General features: G+C 36.8%; 1 protein-coding gene across 3 annotated transcripts in view; it reads left to right on the top strand.

Annotated features, from left to right (window-relative positions):
* The window catches only part of FER (FER tyrosine kinase), an 87,260-nt gene that overhangs the window by 31,026 nt on the left and 34,319 nt on the right, over positions 1 to 21,915 (top strand). For 2 of the 3 annotated variants that reach the window (XM_041474727.1, XM_041474728.1), the window contains exons 6-9: positions 9,471 to 9,654; positions 12,588 to 12,725; positions 13,566 to 13,685; positions 19,388 to 19,510. In XM_041474727.1, coding sequence (XP_041330661.1) covers positions 9,471 to 9,654; positions 12,588 to 12,725; positions 13,566 to 13,685; positions 19,388 to 19,510 — 565 coding nt within the window. Of the gene's footprint in view, positions 1 to 69; positions 166 to 9,470; positions 9,655 to 12,587; positions 12,726 to 13,565; positions 13,686 to 19,387; positions 19,511 to 21,915 lie in introns of those variants that run through there. The other variant, XM_041474731.1, reaches the window with a different exon arrangement.

Here is a 21,915-nt window from a genome sequence, read left to right as displayed (position 1 = left end):
AAAATTATTTATTATTTTCAATCATTATTTTGTTAAGTAATAATTGGGAGAAACCTATTCTCTTCTCAGAAACTGGTTGAGTGGAGAAAGGAGTAAGTGATTTTACTTGTTGAAGAAACACATTAATATGACAATCTTGCAAGACATAAAAGGGAAAGGACCTTTGAGATTGAAGGTAAAGATCCTATCTTGTTTCTGTCTGTCTTTGTGATTTTGGTCTATTAACACCTGTGTTAATTGAGACCACTGTGTCTGCATCTCTTGGTTTGCAGAGTGATAATAAGGCTGCTCAATAAACTTCTGAGCATGTTTCCAGAGACAGAACTAACAGTCAAAGCTGTCCTAGTTTAATGGCAGCAGTTTGCATAAAAATTGCTTTGTAGATAGGAATATTTAAAAGTTTAAATTGGGAGTGGAGTGGCTGGAGAGCACCTGGGGTGCTGGTGAATGGCAGGCTCCACATCTGTCAGCAGAATGACAGGTGTCATCTGGGGTGCATCAAATACAGCACAACCAGAGAGTCAACACAGGGGATTGTCTTCTGTATTTAGTGTTGGTGAGGCCTCACCTGGAGCCCTGAGAGCAGTTCTGGGCCTCACACTTTAGGACGGATGTGAAGGCACTGGGATGCACCCAGAGGAGGGTGGTGGAACTGGTGGAAGGGCTGGAAAGGCTGTCCAGTGAGGGGCAGCTGGGAGGTCTGGGTTTGTCCATTTTGGAGAAAAGGAGGCTGAGGGATGACCTCACTGCTCTCTGCAGCTTCCTGGGGAGGGGAAGTGGAGAGGGAGGTGCTGATCTCTTCTCCCTGGGATCCAGTGACAGGATACATGGGAAGGGCTCACAGCCATGCCAGGGGATGTTAAGACTTGACATTAGGAAATACTTGCTCATTGAGAGAGTGTTTGAACATTGGAACAGGCTTCCCAGAGAGGTGGATGATGCCCCAAGGCTGTCATTGTTTAGCAGACATTTGGACAATGCCCTCCAAAACATGCTTTAGTTTTTTGCTAGCCCTGAATTGATTAGGCAGTTTAACATCATGATTCTTGTACATCCCTTCCAACTGGAATATCCTAGCCTAGCCTTAGGGAGTGAAGCCATGCTCAGTATGGGAGTCCAAATGATTCAAAAGTCATGTCACTGGTGGGTTGTTTTGGATCAGTAAGAACTGTTGTATGAAGAGGTAATTTTCATAATCACCTATGGTATTTAGATGTTTCTAGCTTTATAGTATGAAATACGGAATTTAAGGAGATAATTTGGGTCAGGAAGGACCTGAAATCAGTTAAGTGGGTAATATAGGAGTAATCAGTTACAGAGCAAGTTCTACAACCTGTGTCTTTCCTATTGCACCATGAAAATCTAGGAAGTTGAACAAACTATGAGGAAATAGGACTGGCGAAGTTAGAAGGTTGCCTCCAAAAGCAGGGTGCAATGATTTTTTTCTCAAGAACTAACTGTAAATTGTGTACTGTACAGTATTGGGAATCAATTAGCATAAATATACATGGTTACATTGGTTTGATGTATAAAAGTAGTCTTTTTTTTCTCCCCATCATATCTAGGCTTTTTAATTACTTACTGTAATTTAAGTGCTTAGTCCATACTAAAATTCAATTGAGATCAAGACCATGTCTCACTAGTATTTGTTCCAGTTTCAGTCTGTGGAGCAGCTGAGTCAAGTTTTATGATTCTAATGTAAAAATACCTTATTGTATTAAAAATATATATATTTCTAGAAAAAGAGCTATTTGAAAGCCATGGCCATCTCATTCATGAGTGTAAAGAATGTGTGTTCACATTCTTTACAGTGTGTTCACTGCCATAGTGTAAGCAAATGACGTAATGGAGTGTTCTTTTCCAGGCACAATTAAATAATGCTCTGTGAAAAGGTGTATCTCCAAAGTTGAAATAAATAAGGAAGTGACTGTATTGGAGTTTTGATATTGATAAAATCACTTTGCTGTAAAGACAGCAAAATACTCAGAAATTATCTATGTTGTTGAAAATGCTGAAAAAAATGTGTAGATGGAAAGAAATGCAGTTCTGGAAAATTATTGAAAAACTGCAGTCATAAACAATGGGAAATGCATTGTAGATCACTATATGCATTGACAGCTTTATAGTTTAATGCCGATGTTTACAAAAATAAAAGTTTCTAAATCAAACTTAAGAAGAAAAGTTTTTTCTGTCTTAAAAATTATTACATGCTCAAGATTTCCATTCATCTGGGGGAGAATTCCCATTATTCAGGGGAGAATTGTTACTTCCTTAAAAAAAAAATACAAAATAAAAATAGCAAAAGCTCTGATTCTTCCCTCTTTTTCCGTTTAAAAATTTTTCTGAAATCAAATACTGTGATACTTAGTGAGATTTTAATCCAGAAAATTGCAGCAACTCTGGAGCCAAGCTGCTTAGTGTTCTGTGGGACCTCACCTGTTCCCTCCTCAATCCTAACCCACAAGGTCACTCCTCTGTCACTCCTCGTACATCCTGAGGCAGTGCTCTATGGACTCCAGCTGCTCTCTCATGTAAAGGGCAACTCTCTCCTTGACTTCCTGGATTGCTTTTCCCCAGGAGTCTGAACTCTTCATTGCATAGCTCCAGTCCTGCCTCTGTGATCCTGACAACATCCTGGCCCTACAGCTGCACACAGACACCCAACTCACTGCATTTATCACCCGCACTGCATGCAGGTAGACACAGGCATATCGTCCCAGCATGTCGAGGTCCTGGAAAGGATTTGTGGGACTTCTCACATTGGTGCTTTGCAAGAACCTTCTTGCCCATCTGCACCTCCTGTTTTGTTTTCTTTGTGATTGATCTCTTCCCATCTTACCATGCCCTTTCCTTAGCAGTCTCCTTCCTCAGGACTGTGGGTCACCCTGTCCGTCCTGTGTAGTTCCTAGTTTAAAGCCCTCCTAAGGAGGTCAGTAATCTTACTGACAAAAATACTTTTATCTTGCTTAGGAAGGGGCTTCCTGTCTTTCAAGCAGATGGTGGTCTGCAAAAAGGGTCCCATGGTTGTAGAATCCAGACCTGTGTGGCTGACACTGGTTCTGCAGCTACTTACCAGCCTGTATTGTCAGTACTCTCCTTGCACCCTTTCCCTTCACTGGCAGGATTAAAGAGGACACAGCCTGGTCCCTTGTGCTTTTCATGTCTGCCCCTAGAGCTCTGTAGTCACTTCTGGTACTGTCCAAGGTTTCCCTTGGCAGTGTCATTGCTGCTCTCATTTCTTACTACATTGCCTCTGCTGCTCTTCCCTGTACTTACCTATACCCAGAAATTTGGATGGATTTGCTTTTTTTAGTCCCTGTACTACAAGAGACTGTTATGTTCCTGGCATATGTGTTAGTCCTCAGTTTCTGTGGATTGTTAGCTACAGTTTTATTTATGTATAAAGACTTTCTTCCTTCTTGTTATTCGTGTATATACTCACCTTGTCCTTCTGTTTTTAATTTTGTTTGCCTGTTTCTACAGTTTTAGCATATTTAAGGTTTCTCACTGTGTTTCTGTTGGAGGAATGTAACCATATATTGTGACATCACATGTGTCATTGGCTCCTTTTAAAAATAAATTGTCAAAAACTAGCCTTGTGTAATGTTGTGTCATTGGTGTATCTACATGGGATGGCATTCATTGTGTGCTGAAGCCAAAGGTCACGTTTCAATACCAGGAGCTATAAATCTAGAAATTTAATTTGTCTGTTGTGAGCTAAGCCTTTATAATGATCTCTGTTGTGTCTTTTATGAATATTCTGTCATCACCACTTTGGAATGGCTGAAGGTCTGGCTGGAAGGAGTTGGAAAAGCTGGGAAAGAGGGGAAGAACCTAAGCCCACTGGCATAATTATTTCTTTTAAAGCCAAAATATGTGTGAAAACTTCCTCTATCTGCAGTGTTTATTTCCTTAAGGTCAGCTTCCCTGAGGCATTTGCACTGTACATTGAAGATGAAGTGAACATTATGAGCTGAAGTTTTTCTCAGTTTATTGTCCCATCCAGTATTTTTTCTCCTATTCTAGGTGATTATTAGGCCACAAGAATCTAATAATTATGATTGCAAGAACTTTGTATTAGCAAATCTGCCTTTTAATTGAAAATAGACCAAAACATTCTTTTCCTAGATGGCTGTGTTGTACTGTAGGCAGTAAAATCTTAAATGAGTTTCTATTAGAAATTGAAACATTAGACTCCAGAATGAGTGAAAAAGAATGCCAGCCTTTTCTTTGTAAATATAAAACTTTCATAATTGAATTTTGCAAGCTTCACAGTACAGTTTATGGTGCGACATATTGTATACCCATCAGTTTCTATTAACATTAAACAGTTTTGTCAACAGCTGATGGCAGTAGAATTATAATTATATTTATTTATGAAATTCATTGTAGAGATAAAGAAAATTGGATGTTTTCCTCTGTGCTAATTGACATGTAGAACAACTGTGTATGCTGCTTCACTGCATTTTGCTACTATAAAAAATAAATTACAATATGAAAATAATACTGTAACTTTGTTCCCTGAATTAAATATAGATCCAAGGCTCTATTTTAAAGTTGAGTGAATATGATAATTTGATTTATGTCACAATTAGTTGAGGTGTTCAGCTGAGGAATAATGTGTAGTCCTTAAAACAGATGGGAAAATCAGTTAGTTTAGATGCTAATGAGGTTTCTGAAAGAGATACAGTATTACTAAATTGCGAGTTATGGGGATTTGATAATTTTAGTGTAAATTTTCAGTTTAGTTTAGCTGTTGAAGGTGGTTTGTTGCAGTTCACAGGTCACAAGCCCGTACTGATGGTACATGGTATGACTTCAGATGTGCTAATATTTCATAAGCTGAAAACTGATAAGGATTGTATTTTAAACACATGTGTAGACAACTTGTAGCTCTTAAACTATATGACATATGGAGATAATTTTAGATTATTTGATCTAGGGCATGCTTGAGTAGGAATAGCCAAACACAGAATAACCCAAGAAATAATGCAGCATTTTTGCCTCTACTGCCACCTTGCCTGACTCTTCAACACTGTGTCTCACTATGGACTGGCAAGCAAAACATTTCCGCCTTGGCTTCCAACAGCTTTGGCCTCTCCTTTTTCATCCAGTCTTCATCCTGTAACTGTACATGACCTTTCCCTTCCCTTCCAAACTCTCTTCAGTCCCCTTCCAGTATTTACTCATGCTCCGCATACCTTTCCTTCTCCAGAAAGATCTTACGGTATTTATAAGTTTTACAAATACCATAATATATATAAGTAATATATATAAGTTTTATTCCGAAGATGACCAGATTGACTCTGTAGCCTACTGCATTTAGAAAAAAGTCTGTATAATACTCTGTATGATACTCTGAAATTAGTTGAGCTTTTCTGGTCAGGAATAATGTATATAAGGAGGAATTCAGTTCCTAAGGTAGATGGGAATATAGGATTTTACACCATCCTGTTATGCTGTTGTGCTCATGTCAGACATGCATATTGGGGTATTTAACTTCTGGGATATTATTCTGATGTGTTGGATTATTTGTCCCCTTATAAATTGTGTACATTTCATTTAGAAATAAATAGTGTGGGCTTTTTTTGGGGGGAAAATAAAAAAAATTGGTCTCCTCATGAAACATGAGGTGAGATGGTTTGCCAAAGACAAAACCTGCTATATCTGGCTAAAGTTTAAGATAGACTTGTGAATGTTATCTCTCCAAAACAGTTCTGCAGAAATGTTTAAAGTGGATTGTTTCATTCATACCTACGTGAAAATTCTTCTCTGGTGACAGTTCTGGAGACATGCTTTGTCTTTGTTGTACAGAGTAACTCAGGTAGTGTAAGAAATCTGTACCTTCCATGTACAAAATTAGGTCAGCAGTTGGATTGTTTTCAATTAAATGAAAGACACAATGTCCTTTTAAAGTGATTTTTATTAATCTGTGCTTGAAATGTAGCTGACAGTGGTGTGAAGTAGCAAGTGTCTAGAGAGCCATAGGAGAGTACAAACTGATACAAACGTGCTTTGGCTTCCTGGTAATTTGTTACCTAGGGAGTTCCTGAGTCAGAAGTGCAGTCCTAGTTTTTAGTAGCTGTTCAGGATTTTTTTTTCCTTTTTTTTTTTTCATACACTTGTCCCTTCACTGTTAAACCACGTAAGCTTTTTTTTTTTGCTTATGATAACTTTTACCAAAAGAATACATAGGTTAGCTGCATGCTCATTGAAGAAGGTCTTTGTTTTTACTCTTTCCATATAATGCCATATAATGTACAGTTTTTACATTGAAAGAGGTTGTGCAGATCTGTTAACTGTGTCTCTTCTTACATGTTCCTTCTTAGACTCCTAGTGCTTCAGGATCTTTCAGTGTAGTAATTCTTTCTGTGTTTGTCTTGTTTCCTACCTTTCTGATGGTAATGCCCTTTTCTAAACCTTTTGCATGCCAGATCTATTCTCCTTGAGGTCAACAAATTGCTTACTTTTAAGTGGATTTAATCAGTAGCACAACAACCCAGTCTGCTCCTTCGCTAAATAACATTGTGTTCAGCAGCTGCTGAACACTGAGTTTATGTTTCCATCAATCTTGCTGTACTGACCCCAAGATCTCATTTCTGTGTGCATTGCATTACTAAACTGAAATAGTTCTTTACCCATGCATACCTCTCTAAATATTCACTCTATAATTTACTGTTGTTATAATCAGTACCTCTCAATGTTTCTGTGTTGGTTTTGCATGGCCTGTTTTTTGGCAGTGGGGGGACCACAGAGGCGGCTTCTGTGAGAAGCTGCCAGAAGCTTTCACCATGTCCAGCAGAGGCAATCCCTGATGGCTCTGAAGATGGATATGCTGCTGGACAAAGCTGGGCCAGTGAGAGAGGTTGGTGACACCTCTGTGGTAACGTATTTAAGAGGAAAATCAAAACAAAGGGGACACAGTTTTTTCTACCCAGAGAAAAGGAGGAGGGAAAACAGCATGGAGACACCAAGGTCTGTGGAAGAGGAGGGGGAGAAAGTGCTCCAGGCACTGGAGCCAAGATTCCTCTGCAGGCTGTGGTGAAGACCATGGTGAAGCAGCTGTGCCCCTGCAGCCCATGGGTGCACAGGGAATGCAGAGATCCACCCACAGCCGTGGGGGAGGTGCCCATGCTGGAGCGGGTGGATGCCTGGAGGAGGCTGTGATCCAGTGGGAGACCAGGTGGAGAGAGGGCCCTTGCTTCCAGGCTGGAGCAGCCTGTCCTTGGAGGAATGCACCCTGTGGAAAGAGTGACCCACGTCACAGTCACAGCAGTTTTGGGAGGACTGTCTGCCCGTGGGGGCAGTTCATGCTGCAGTAGGTGTGGTATGGCTGCTGTTTGTGAGAGTGGACCCACACTGGAGAAATTCATGTCTCCTGTGGGAGGGACCCCACGGCCTCACAGGGGAAGGAGCAGCTCCTCTCCTGGAGCAGCGGAAGAAATCCTTGGATGATGGACTGACCAAACCCCCGTGCCCTCTCTCTCTGTGCTGTCAGTGGGAAGGATGGTAGGGTTGGAGGTAAAAAGGTGTATTTAAGGGTTTATTTGATTTCTCATTATCCTCCCCTGATTTTGTTAGTAATAAGTTCACCTTGTACTTTTAAGTTGAGTCTGTTTTGCCCTTGGAGTGTTTTCTCCCCTTCCTTATCTCAACTCATGAACCCTTCATTAAATTATTTTCTCTCTGCCCAGCTGTGGCAGGGGAGGGTGGGCGAGCAGCTTTCGTATGTGCCTGGCATTTGGCTGGTGTCAAACTACAACAGCTTTTTTTCCAGTTCTTTGCATTTGGTTTCCCTGATTGCTACTTTCAGACACCGTCTTCATCATCATCATCTACATCACGTCATCTGTCAGAGTCCAGCTGATATTCCTGGGACTCTCCATTGAGTGCCTACTTCCTCCTGTATAAACTAATCATAATATTTTAGCTAAAACTTTCTCCAGTACCTCTGAAGTTTCAAAGCTAAGCACCATCCAGTCCTCATAATTTGTTCTCATTTCATTTGTTCTCAACAACCTCTTTTTCTGACAGCTTAGAAAAAAGAGATTCATTGACTCTTTCATGAAGTAATATTTTGTCCTGGAAATCTCTGAAGGTCTGAGGTAGTGATCGCAGAAGGAAAAAAAAAATCTTTTCTTGTACCAGCTCCTTTTATATGGTGACTGTCGTTTACTTTTTCTGACAAGGTTGCTGACTCCAATATATATGAAATAGGATTTGTTACTGGTTTTCCCTCAACTTTTTTTAGTGTGCCTTTAATGTTGCTCTGTTTTGATTGATTTCAGTTCACAGTCCCTTATGTATACCTTATATGACACAGCTCTTCCAGGTCTGCTTTCAAGCAACTGTTTTGCCACTTAGCTGTGAATGCTTACATTTTATTTTTTCTCAACTGCTTTTTGATGGGTAGTAGATGTGTTTTTACTTGCATAAATTATTTCAAGTTTATAAGAAATGCAGTGGTCTGAATGAAGTTGCTTTAGGTAGTGACTTGTGACTTGTGCTTGTGTACTTGTGACTCTACACTTGGTATTTGCAGATATGAGATTAATTTTAAATGGTTTTAGTTCCTGAAAAAGTAATGAGGTACTTGGTAAATAACATGAAGACAGCTAGGATGTCATTAAAGACTTATATGTCTGTTCTAGTTATGGCTGAAATAGAGTTGATTTTCTTCACAGTAGCTGTTGTGGGGCTGTGTTTTGGATTTGTGGTGGAAAAAGTGTTGATAGCATACCCCACATAGCTGTGCAGTTACTGTGGCAAAGAATGGAATAGGTGACCTCATGAAGTGCCTTGTAGCTCTCAATTCAACCCTCAGCTGGTCCTGTCAGCTTGTACTTGAGGATTTCCAGTCTCAGTGGTGCAAAGCTGAGGCTGTAGAGCCAATCCTGATCAGGATATCAATGTGATAGGGAAATGTTAAGGTGTAGGAGGGAAGCTGCCCGTTCTGAGTGGGAGTAACAGTGTGAGGGTTCAGCTGCTCATATGTAGACTGACTGCATCATTGCTTTATTAGGATTATAGGTAGCAACAGGAATGCTTAAATACAAAATAATAATTTATTTTTAGTGCATCTAATGTAGGAGGACATCTCTTTCTCTTCTAAAAATATGATTTTGCAAATAAAAGAAAAGCTTTTAGATAGTAATGCATCTGAGATTTCTTTCTTGTTGATAGTTGTATTATTTTTATACTTGTGGTTTTTATATACTTGTAGATAAGGAATTCGTAAGTTTCTGCTCAAAGAAAACAAATTTTTCTTACAAAGTTTATTAATTATAAAATCTAGACATTTGATCATACTCATTATCTGGAAGTGGTTGGATTTTACCTTCCTCAGAGAAGTACCTTAAAAATTACAGTAGAAAAAGGGGCAAAGCTGACATAAATTTACCAGGTGTGTCGTCTATAGGCCTGTGTACTTTTTAAATCACCATGTGCATTTTTGTTTTGTTTTCTCTCAGGAAAGGAGACAGAGAAAGCCAAAGATCGTTGTGAAAAAGCCACTATGAAACTTCATATGTTGCATAACCAGTATGTATTGGCACTGAAAGGAGCACAATTACATCAGCACCAATACTATGATACTACACTTCCTCTGTTACTTGATTCACTACAGAAGATGCAAGAAGAAATGATTAAAGCCCTGTAAGATATATTCTTAAATATTTCTAACTTGTGAAATTTCTATGTGTACTATTCTAATTAATTTATAAGAATAGTTGAAAATAAGAAACTGTGATTAATTACTTATATATCAGAGGATAACAGTTGAAAAAAGTCTATCCAAATGATGCAGATGGTAGTTGTGAGTGCTCACTTCAGCCTACAAACAAGACACCATCTTCTTATAAATTCTTACAGATTGACTGCGGTGTTTATATTTGAGCTCATGATTTTTCCTTCAGCTTATAGATAAGAGGCAAGTTTGTTGCCTCTCTGGTAGTCATTATTATGAATTCCACCAGCAAAAAATTTTGTTTAAGCTGCCCAACTCTCTTGAAAGTGATTGTGGAGGAGCCACAATCAGATGCATAGTTAATGGTATGGGTGGGAGGATTAACAGGATTATGTAAACTTGATCTCACTCTAAGGAGTCTCCCTTAAAAATACTATGACCTCTTTCCTAAAAGATCATTCTTACATCATTACAGAGTATGTCAAAGTGATGACATCTGAGAAGGGGTATTGAGGACTTTCAGCCCTCCTTTCTGGTTTGTAACCACCATGTTGCCTCTCTTTGTCTTAGTTTAGAAAAAGGGGTGGTTACCTTTTTTTGTAAGTATTCTTAATTTAGATGTGAAACACTCTTCTTTAGTTCATTTTCTTGCCTATTCTGAAGTCAGAATTCATCTTGATTTCAGTGCACAGGAAGTGAGCGGGAGTTGGGGATTCCACACTTTATATGGTGCAGGCCTCATTAGCTTCTCTATGCAGTAACATTTTAATTTTTTTGGTTCAGGTAATGGTATTAAAGTAAAGCTTTGTAGTACTCCCTGTATGGTCCTTTTAATTTTGTTTGTAAGATCACAGTAAAAGGCTACAGCTAAATGTGTGTGCTCTAATTCAGGTGAATTTAGAATCACGAGCTATAATAATTAACTGAGGAAATTTATGATGGAACAAGAGCTTATTGAAACTTATCTTTGCTCTTCCTGTAGTAAAAACCTGTAAAAAATACTTTTGTCTCTACATAGACTTTTTTGTGAGTTCCATGTGTATTGGAAAATTATTCTATTCTAATAATTTATACTAACTAATATACAGAGATACTGATTTCAGGTGTAGAGCTTAGTGTGACAACCACTGTGAAGCAAAACTTCCTCAATAATCCTAATTTTGCAGGTGAATTAGTTTTTTAAACCTGATAAAGTATAGATTAATATTGCTGATTATTTTTTTTCTTCTTTTTTGTCATTGTAATTGTTATAGATTCTCTAAGGTATCGCATTGCTATATTTGATGTTTAGCTATCTTTTCATCACACTCCATGAAGTACTTTTTTGGAACTTTTTCACTCATGATATTCTCAGAAAAGACAAGATTTAATGCCTTCTCTTGCCTGTTTTCTGCTCAGAACTAGTGCACTGAAAAAATCCTATCACACCATTCTTTTTTATAGAGCACACATAACTTGAGATCTTATCCAGGAAAAATAGATTTGCACTTTTTCCTCTGCATATTTGGCTAGCCAAAATTCATCAGTGTTTTTTTTGAATGTCCACCATGCTTTGGATCCTGGCAAACTAGCAAATTCATCAGAGATAAAAATGAAATAAGAAATAATTATGAAGGTACATTATGAAGGAAAACTAAAAGTTAAGAAGAATAGAAGGGTGTTCCGAGTATGTGTCACTGTATACCATTATAAGAGTAGTGTCACAATACCACCTCTTCCTCTGCAATTCATTTTTCATTTGGTTTTTCCCACTCTTGGAAGCAGGTAAAGACAAGGTTGGGTGGCTTGTGCTTTCTCACAGCAACTTCTTGGTTAATTTTCTCTCCACTTGTAAATATATGCTTGCTTGTGATTTATGCCTATTTTTGTCTGAATGACAAATAATATACATAAAAAATGCTAGAACAAAATGGAAGACCAGTGTTGAAAGGAAATGCACACATTTCTATAAATAATTTTGCTTTATGCCAGAATATATTTTGTCATGAATCATGAAAATCTTCAGTGTTATAAATGGGTAATGTGATGATTTGCTCTCACAATTAAGAGATTAACATTGTGTGTATGTTAAGAGAAGTTTTGTTGATGTATCATTATGTTATTGTAGTTTGTTTCAACACCCTCTGTTCTGCCTATAGTCCCCTTTTCCTCCCTCTATTGTTGCCATTGGACAGCCTTGGTTTTCAGGGTCGGGTGGAGGGAGGGCATGTATTTGTGCCCCTTGTATGGGGCCTTCGGGAATGAGCAAAGCTTGTTGCTAGGGGGTGCAGCATGGCAACACCTGACCTCCAGTCAGGTTACAAGAAAGCAGTCTCCACCAATAGATGTTGAATAGGAGTTGATGGACAGACTTGGGGAGGGGCCAGGATTGGCTGATGCGACCTCCGGGAGGTATAAAAGGCGGAGCCATGTTTAGGATGGGCGTCTGGCAGTTGATGAGGCTCCCAGCAATCCTGCCCTTTTTCCTGATTCAGTCCTTTACTGATTCGGTTTGTTGAGGTTTAAAAAACCTTTGAAATTTTAACATGAGCGGTTGTTTCTCAGCTTCAGTGTAGGTTATAACAAGCGTGTAAGTCCTGTGTGAAGAAGAGCATCATCACTGAACTCTATTCATTCCCTTTCCTTGTAATCTCTTGTTTTTAGTTTAGCTATGCTGTGTGTTGGTGCACTGAAATCAACAGAAGGAGCATGGTCTTGAGAGACTCTAGCCACCCTAAGTCTGTAGAGGAAAGTCCTCAGGTGATGCATTGCTTCTTTGGATAATATATTGTCATATTTTTCCCTTTTTAGCTGGTTGGAACAAGACTTTGTAGAAGCAACAGACTGAAAATTTGAAGCATCTTCAATGCCATCTATGCCTTCAGTGCCATATTATACACTAGATTTTTTTTTTCCTCTCTAGAAAAGGGATCTTGGATGAGTATAGTGAGATCACCAGTCTTGTAACAGAAGAGATTGTGAATGTCCATAAAGAGATCCAGACTTCGGTGGAACAGATAGACCCTAACTCTGAGTATAATGACTTCATAGATACTCACAGGTAAACATTTTCATCTCATGTTTCTTCTTGAGGAAACCCTGCATTCAACTGAAACTGCTTAAGTGCTCAGAGGAATTTGTTTCTGTTTGGTTCCTTTTACCTTGTTTCTTGTACAACTTCATCCTAATTTGAAAACTGTTTTACTTTGCACATACAGAAAGCTGGCTGAACAGTCTGTTTGGCTGATTCTAGAAAAAAAATTTCCAGTCACTTGAGAAGAGCCAGGACTTTGATACTGACAGTAAACTACACATTACAGACTAGACTCAATGTGAGCCAGTTTACTGTTTATTTGGATGCAATTTGTATTCTGGGCTAAATTTGTTCTAGTTTAAAGTCAACTCTAGATACCTTTGTACTCTGCAGTTATTGCAGGTTGAGACTTCAGAGCATGCAGATAATGCAAGAAAGTTCTTACTTAAAAGGAGTATTTCCCATTTGTTGAACTATTACTCTGTTTTACTGTATGAAGAAATAGCTGTAAGACTTCTTTCATTATCTTTTTATTATTGTTATGTGTGAATTGGTGGTTGTCATGTGCTGGTTTGTGATGGAAGCAGGTAAGAGTCACCCATTCACAGTGGTGGTCTTTGAGAACCTTGATTTTTCTGTGAACTTGATTCAAAGAACTATAGTGCATTTTATTATCTCATGAGATTTTAGAATGTTTTTTTAACAGGAAAAAGAATATGTATACAATTGCTATCTATCCTTATATTTAATATATAATTTTAACTGTAATCTAGTTAATGAAATACTTCAAAACCTAATGATTTGCTCTATGATCTACTCAAAGATACATGTTGATTTTGAAATTATAACAATTATTTACTAAATTAGGTCCTCAGAAGTTGTTGAACAAGAAATAGAGTTTGATACGTCTTTGCTAGAAGAAAATGAAAACCTTCAAGCTAATGAGATCATGTGGAATAATTTAACAGCAGAAAGTTTGCAAGTCATGTAAGTCTCTATAAATCTTTCATCCTTTGGAAATGCTATTCTGTATTATATCTATGCTCACTTAGATCCTTGCATGGCTGTGTCTCCATTTTTAAGGTCCAGTTTCTAAGTGTAGTATTTTCCGGCTACAGACTCTTTCCCATGCTGGTTGTACTGTTCTTTGCACAAAATTCTTCTCCTTAGTCTCCTCAAAAACTTGCCCTTATTTTCAAAGTATGTAATTCCCCTTGCCAGTTAATAAAATGCCCCAAAACTACGATGAGTCCTCCTTGGGAAGGTGCTGGTTCATTTTCCCAAAAGTGTTTCCACATTCACTAACCTATTAAAAACAGCAAAATATTTTGATGAAACTACTGAGTAGAGTTATGTGGTCAGTGATTTAAATCACCGTGTAGAAAATTTTCATGAATAAATTTATTTATCTTGTTTTTTAAGTGTTTGCTTCTGTTTTCTAAAGGAGATTGTTATTCACTGTTGTAACCTTTAGAGTACATTAACTTAGTAACACAGATGTAGCTGTTGTGTAGTGTTTCACGGAGCTTTTAGCTATTCAGGGTGATGAACTACCTCTCTGTGTTTTGTTAATATATTGCCTAATTAAATATTTCCATTACTTTTACCAAGTTCGCCTTTAATAGTTTGTTATGGGGAACAAATTGACTGCTGAGGGTATTCTTTTTGTGTATTACTGGCCTCAACTTCCGACATAAAATGGTCCGAGTGGTCACCTGTGCGATTGCAGCTGTTAATCATGCATTAAAAATGGGAAATTCAGAATTTCATTAGTTGATGTTTTTGCTGTGTCTACTGTATTTCAGTTCATGTGAGACTTATTTGAAATATTTTCCCCTTAGAAAGTGTTACTGATGCAACTAAGACATCAATGACATATTGTGGGAATTTTTGCATTTAGTTTTCTTTAATTTCACTTCCTTAATCAAACTATGATCCTTATTTTGTGTAGGTTTTTCTGAAAACCAAAATCAGTGTGAAGTATTTTCAAATGTAAACATATTGCAGTGTCTTCTGCAGGTTACTCTCATCCTTGTGTTTTCTCAACATGACAGAAACTCTGGATTTTATTAATTCCTTTTTAAGGCTCTTAATCATCCTCTCTTCTGTATAATTTGATTACTTTTTGTAAATGTATTCCATTGATAAGTATTGAAATATTTTTTTAATATGAATTAGCTTCCTACTTAGTCATGAAGCATCTTTACCTTTAGAAGGATCCCATGATAATTAAGCCCCCCCAATTCCTTTAAACATGCTTCTCTTTTTAGTATATTCTGCATCATTGCTATATTGAGATTATTCCTGCCTAAACCCTGAGATGTTGTGCATCTTGATATACTTTAGCACAGTAGCAAGAAATATATAGATACTGAGCCTCCCGTTTCAATAGAATATTAAAATTTTTCAAAGATACTGCCTTTGGCTTGCCTTTTGTATCCAACTGTTTAGAAATAAGGCAGCAGCATATCTAAATAAAATAGATGAAATCTTGCTCTTCTAATAAATATTTCTGATGAAATATATAATTTTGTTATAAATATGTGTCTGTATATTTACCTACATATATACATTTTCAGTGCAGTTTTCGTACTGTTCTGTTGCCAACCATTCATCCACTTGAAATGGTTTTGCAGATTGGAGAAATTTTGTGGTGTGGCATTATTTCTGGAACACAAGTCAGGTTGCCCTTTTAAGTGTTGCTGTCTTTAAGGTGTTCACTTTCTGGTATAGATTTAGGGTTCTGAGAAAAACAGTTAAACCATATTAGGTCAGACCAAAGATAGACACTCAACTTTATTCATTCCGATGTTTGACAACAGAAGAAGTCGTGAGAGGAGAACAAAACTGGGATGATCATATAGTGCTATTTCCTCAGCCTGCCATAATTTTTACCTCTGAAATATTTTGAGATAAATGTCTTTACTGGCTGTGGAGGTAGTTTATAATATCCTTGGAGGTACTTTTTTTCTGTGATCTTTTTCAGTCAGGTTCAGTGTGTAAAAGTATCTGTTGTCTGTAGAATTTTTGGTCAAGGAATTCCAGAAATTAACTTAGTATTTCATGAACCTGTGCTTTTTTCATTTTATGGCTCTTAAGCTTTTGTTTTAGAAGAGAAGAGGAGCAATCGATTCCTTTATGCCTATGATAATGTAAATTTCTGTTCAACTTCTGTCATCTCTTTTTTCAAAGTGATCTTTTAGCTTTAATCTGTCCTTTTACAAAGCTTAGTCATCCTTTATCCGTCTGGTTGTCTATATTTGAATGCCTTCAAGTTCGCTATATTGGTTTTGAGATGAATGACTAGAATTTCACAGGTAATCCAGATACACAGTTTAGAGGGAGGTCTTGCGAGGTTTCCTGTGTTCTTACTCTGTTTTAGTTTTAGCATTCAGTTTGATTTTCTGACCTGAGCAGGTCATCAAGCAAGTGTTTTCAGGGAATCATCAACTGTATTTCCAAGATTTCATTTCTGAGTGGTAGTGGTCATTTTAGACCTATGCTCTATTCTCTACATAAATAAAGCTTTGGATTATATTTTTCCCACTACATGTTTGCCTGTTTCCATATGTATTGAAATGACAGCCCAGGTATAGAATGTCATAAGGTCCAGAATAATCCTTTTTTGTTCTTCACATTCAGCCTTCCCCCTACCTCAAATAACATTATATGATCAGCATTCTGTGTCACTTGTCAAACTGTCCTTTTATTTGGATAATTATGAACATATTAGGCAGTGCAGATTGTTTATGAAGCTCCACTGTCCCCTGGTACTGTAAAAACTGTTTATTATTATCCTGTTTGTCCTCTTGCTTTCTAATGCAGGTCAGAACCCTTTATTTTTTGTTAAAGTTCCTGGTAACTGTCTTTGCTCATATCTCTTGTTAACTGTGTTTCAGCTATCTTGTTACAGTCTTGCCTTAAAGCCCCTGCAGCCAAAAAAAATCCCCGCCTGTATTTCTGTCAACTGTGTATGATGAGAAATTTGCAAGCAAGAGAAGTGTACTACATCATTTATCCATAGTTGATGACTTCTAAAAAGTCAGATCTGTACTTGATGAAACAATAGACATTTGAGTTTTGATCTTCAGTATTAAAATCATGGCCTTGGAGCTTTAAAATGCTGCATTATGTTTTGGCAGAGGAGAACTACCTTCAATATCTACCAAACAGAATAAGTGCACATGGTGGATTTATTTTGCAAGCATTTAAAACATTCAAAGACTTATATTGATTTATAATCAATAATATTTGGTTGAATCAGCTGTTTTATTGACTGTGCAATGGCAAAACGAGCTTTGCACACATAACTGTTTAATGGTTTTAACAACATATATTTTAAGGGAGCATGATGAGAAAACTGTTTTTTACATTTTAAGATGAACTTATGAACAAAATTTTGACAAAGGGAAGTAGTTACAAGTCAGTGTTGACTAGCTAGCCTTTCTAAGGAATGAGTTATAGTGTCTCCTGATAAATATTCATAGAGGTCCCTGCATAATACTGAGAAATTCTGAAAAGTGTGTCAGAATAAGAGTTTATGCTTTGAAGAGACATGCATTAAAAGCTGAGAGGAGGCAACCAGAGTAAGCTAAAGGTTGATCAGTGAGCATAGTAATATCCAATTCTTCTGAAACACAAGTTTTCTAAGATGAAGCATTTATTTTAATTGATAGTTGCAGCAGAACAGAGCTTAAAACTAAAGAAATATGAAAGGAAGCTTTCCAGGTAGGGGTATTGTGTGATTTTTAAAGTGTTACAGTGATTAACTGTTAAGTCATAGAAACCCTTTTGTAAAGTGATTGTATCCAGAAGGCAAATATGACAACATAAGAAAATTCCTTTGACAAACAAAGGGCCAAGATGATACAAGACAGATGCAGAGTTGCCAGCTATAGCCAATCTGAATGAAGGTTATTGTTTAAACAAAGAATAAATGTGGAGTGCAAGGAGGCAAGTGGTTTTGGTGTACCTGGTAGCTTCTTTTTCTTTTCCAAGATAAATAAAAATCTCTCTGAAATATCTCAGAAGTTTCAGGAAGAACTACATCAACTTAACATTTTAATCTGATGCTGCAATATAAAATATAAAATCTAATGTTTTTGAAGTCGTGAAATAATAAAGATGTTGTATCTGCATGTATATACTCATTCCTTTAACTGATGAAGTCCTATCAGTTTGGTTTTAATTTCCTGACTGTTGATGCTGGATTATTATATAAAACATCTGCTTCCTGTAAATCAGTTGTTAAGTAAATACAATGTTGATTAAAATTTTGTTTAGAAAGCTGTTCAAAAAGCAGTTAATTTTTTAAAAATTACTTTCTTTAGCAAGGTATTAAAATAAAAAAGTTAGTTGGTAGTAAGTTGGAGACCCAGTATAAGAAAACATAGAGAAGTTCAGCATAGAGATTTTGACAGCCTAAAACTAATAAAAATGTATATGGAAAGCAGAGCTGTGATGATGTTACTTTGAGAGAAATGTTTTAAGTATTTATCTTATCTCAAATAAACACATGTAGAAGGTCTGTCTTTTGGGAAATAAATTTTCATCATTCACTCTATGGCTTTTTTTAGTGATTTTAGTCTTCTAGAATAAAGTGCATGACTGAATACAGATCATATATAATCAACATTGTATAAAATATATTGGGAGGAGAGGACTGATTCAGTGTTTAGAACCAAGTAACTCAGTTTGGTATATATGGATGTGTGGAATGTGCCTCCTAGATATTTAGAGAGTTGAGTGTACCACTCCCTGGTCTGGAATGGTTTTGGGCTGTAGATCTGTGCAGTGGTATTGCTACATATGTTTTTCTTGTGTTTCACTTTTTACTTCAGTAATTTTATCGAAATTTGTCTTGAAAATACAGGGGAAATAAAGTGAGATAGTTAAAGATGTGTAGATAAATGACAAAAAGGAAACAAGATATACATGCTTATTTTTTTTAGCAGATTGTTCTGATGTAACAGTTTCTTGATTGATACATATTTTAGAAGTTGTCATTATGTAAGCCATTTACATGCATTGTTTAGAATGCAAATGTTTTGTGCATTCATGGAATTTTTTTTTTTTGTTATTAGAGTATTTACCAGGATAATTATGAAGTGTTAGTAATGGTTTTAAAGTGTAATACCCCTTCTCTGTTAGTATTGAGTGGTTTTGTACTTTACTTTGAATTAACCATTACCAAAGATTGTAACCTGAAAAGGATAATTGTAAAGAAAGATCCAATCACTGTTACAACAGAAAGTGATAATTTGTACTTTTGCTATTTCTATAAGTAAATACAACCCAACTACTGATTCTGTGTATTTATTTAACACATGCTTTATGAGTCAGAAGGCTTTTGTCTTTCTTAAGGCATCTCATATATTAGCAATATATTAGGAAGGCATTAATTCATGGAGCTCATCGCATATTCTGGAAAAATATTTTCTTGTAGGAGAACCTGCAGGCAGGAGATCGTTCTGTAACCTTGTGCGTATACAGAGACTCACATAGAATCTCTAACAACTCAGATTAGCAATGTAAAGGTCCAGCCACACGAAAAAAGAACTAACACTTAGCACTGAGTAACATAATCTAAGAAATAATGCTCTTTTACATCTTCAGGAAAAAGATGACAGTGTTCCCAGATATATACAGTTTATGCATTCACAGGTTGGGTTACTGAAATCTGTTTACAGGTTGAAAACAGTAATAGAAGAACTGATGCAGACACAGCAAACCCTTCTGAGCAAAGAGGAACTTGTTTTGGAACTAGAGAAAAAAATAGAAGAGTCATCTAAGACATGTGAAAAGAAATCTGAGTAAGTTGAAACTTAAATTCAAAAATACAGTAGTTTGCAGGGGAAAAATATAATGTCTGTAATGCAATTCCTAAAACTTAAGTAAGAAATACCCTTCACTAATCTTGTTCTGCTTTTGTGTTTAGCAATTACTGTGAAAAACAGTGGTAAGTTAGTTTCTTGTCTCTAAAATAAACCTTGCCCACTGCAGACCCCAACTCACTGAAGAACTGAGCAGCTCCATAAGTTTAATACACTTGTTATGGTTTGGCAAGAGCTTTTGGCTCAAGAGCTGGACCTTTCATTAATTCAATTCAACTTGCTCAAAGAAGATGAGTGAGTTCAGTTGCCTCTCTGTTTGGCAGAATTCCTTGTGGAGGTGTAATTCTGTGAAAGGCTTTCAGAGTCATGTGCAAGACTTTCTTATACAGTAATATGTTTGCAACTTGTCAGGTTAAATTAATTCATTCATTCTTTGCATTTTGTCTACAGAAGTGTAAATGTAAAGTATGTAAATCTCATACCCTGTAGTACTGCATAGTAAATGCCAAAGGTGAGAGATTAATGAATGTTTTAGTGCACCATAAATAAAATATTATTATAAAGAATCATTCTTGAGCAACATCTTTAGGTTTTTCTTCTACCTTTGATTAGAAAAAATATTCACATAGTCTTCTAAACTGATGTCAGTACAAGTACAACAGATAAAGAAACTTTTTGTCTGTAGTAATATTTTTCTGATTCTTGTTGCAGTCAGTCCTAATCTTATTAATATGGCCATAAATATTTGTTTACAGTACCAGTAGTGAATTGGAATGCAAGTCCTTTAGGTAATCCTTCATTTACTGAAAAAGTGTTGATGCTCTTTGTTGATGGAACATTGTCACATGAAACATTGTATAGTATTTATTTCTCATCCAAAACTTTATGTATCTGTTGTCAGTGTTTCAAATAGATATTTTGTGTCCTTTCTGTGGTGAAGTTCACATGCACTCGCAGTGTATTTTCCAATTTTTGCTTCTTGACCTGTCTTCTTTGCTGTATACTTAAAGGATAAACTATATTTGAATTAGCTGAGTTTGATGGGGTGTTGTTTTTTTCCTCTCAGTATTGTTTCACTCCCTGAAAATAGTTTAGACCATCACTGTATTTCTTACTGTGTGAAGGCTTCTCTGACTGATCCTTTAGCAGATGTTTGTGGTGTTGAGGAGATGTTTTCGATTCAAATTGCACCAATACCTGCGTATCTTATTAAAAGCAGGGAATCTGGGTTAGATGTCTAGCTATACAGTGAAGGCTTCCCTGAAATCATCCTTGTTCTGATTTGTCATTGATCAGGCCTGCCTCCAATAAATTCCCTTTTCACCTTTTAGCTGCAGTGTAGAGTGATCAGGATGTTTCAGGATGTTTACTGTCCCCAGAATATCTTGTCCAATTGTTGCATTTGGTTTAATAATGACTGCATAAGGTAATACCTTATGGCAATGTCTTGGTACTATTATCCCCACATTAATGTCCCTTTCCATCTTCAAATGATGATAGCACCTTCAACACAGAAAATGTTTTAATTGTATTTTATTTATATATGTATATGTCAAGTGTACCATCTGCCCTTACAACATGATAGCATATTGAATATTTGGGTTTTGATTTAGTTCAGCTTTTTACCACTTTGTGATATGTTGCTCTGATCTGCAGGGATCCTTCATAGAAGATCTCACTCTGTGAAATTGTTTGTAGCTATTACTAGCAACAAGAACTTTGCAGTTTGCACTCATGCAAGCCACAGGCAAATAATTTTATAGATTCTAATTCCTCATGCATGACTGGAGTGGCAAGCACTGAAAATTGGATTTGGGAAACCAAATCAGATTGTAATCCATTTTGCCACAGTTCAGAAAGAGACTAGCTTGTGAGTGACTTTTCAGGATGTCTCGTGTTATTGCTGTGTACTGATCAGTTGAAACCATTCTGTGTTTGGGGATGTTGCTCCAGTCAGTGTGTATTCACCAGTGTGTATTCACTCCTTATTTTCACATGGTGATGTCCTTTTTCTCTCATAAAGGAGACCAGAAGAAAACCAGTGTCTTCAGGATAACTTCACAGTAGTTGTTCATTTGCTTCTCTGATGCTTTTAAATATGTGCAAGTTCATGCCAAATCTCAGTTTCGGATTTGAGAATTGTGTCTGCATACCTCACACTTACCCTTTTTGAGTTAATGATCATTTTGCTGATGGTGAGGAGTTTTGCTGATTACTGACTTGATATAATACTCACCTATATGAATACAATTTGTATTTTTTCCTGACAAAGAGGATTTTATGACAGGTGGTTCCCCTGTTAATTTGAAACCCGTTTGAATACTCATTTGACTGAGCATCAGTTTGTGAAGGATCAATCCCTGTATGAACAACTTTTGCCTTTC

This window comes from Pyrgilauda ruficollis, unplaced genomic scaffold (assembly GCF_017590135.1).
Source record: "Pyrgilauda ruficollis isolate IOZ18807 unplaced genomic scaffold, ASM1759013v1 scaffold336, whole genome shotgun sequence".
Lineage (NCBI taxonomy): Eukaryota > Metazoa > Chordata > Aves > Passeriformes > Passeridae > Pyrgilauda > Pyrgilauda ruficollis.
The sequence above is the reverse complement of the archived record's forward strand: the minus strand, read 5'-3'. Positions and strand labels throughout refer to the sequence as shown.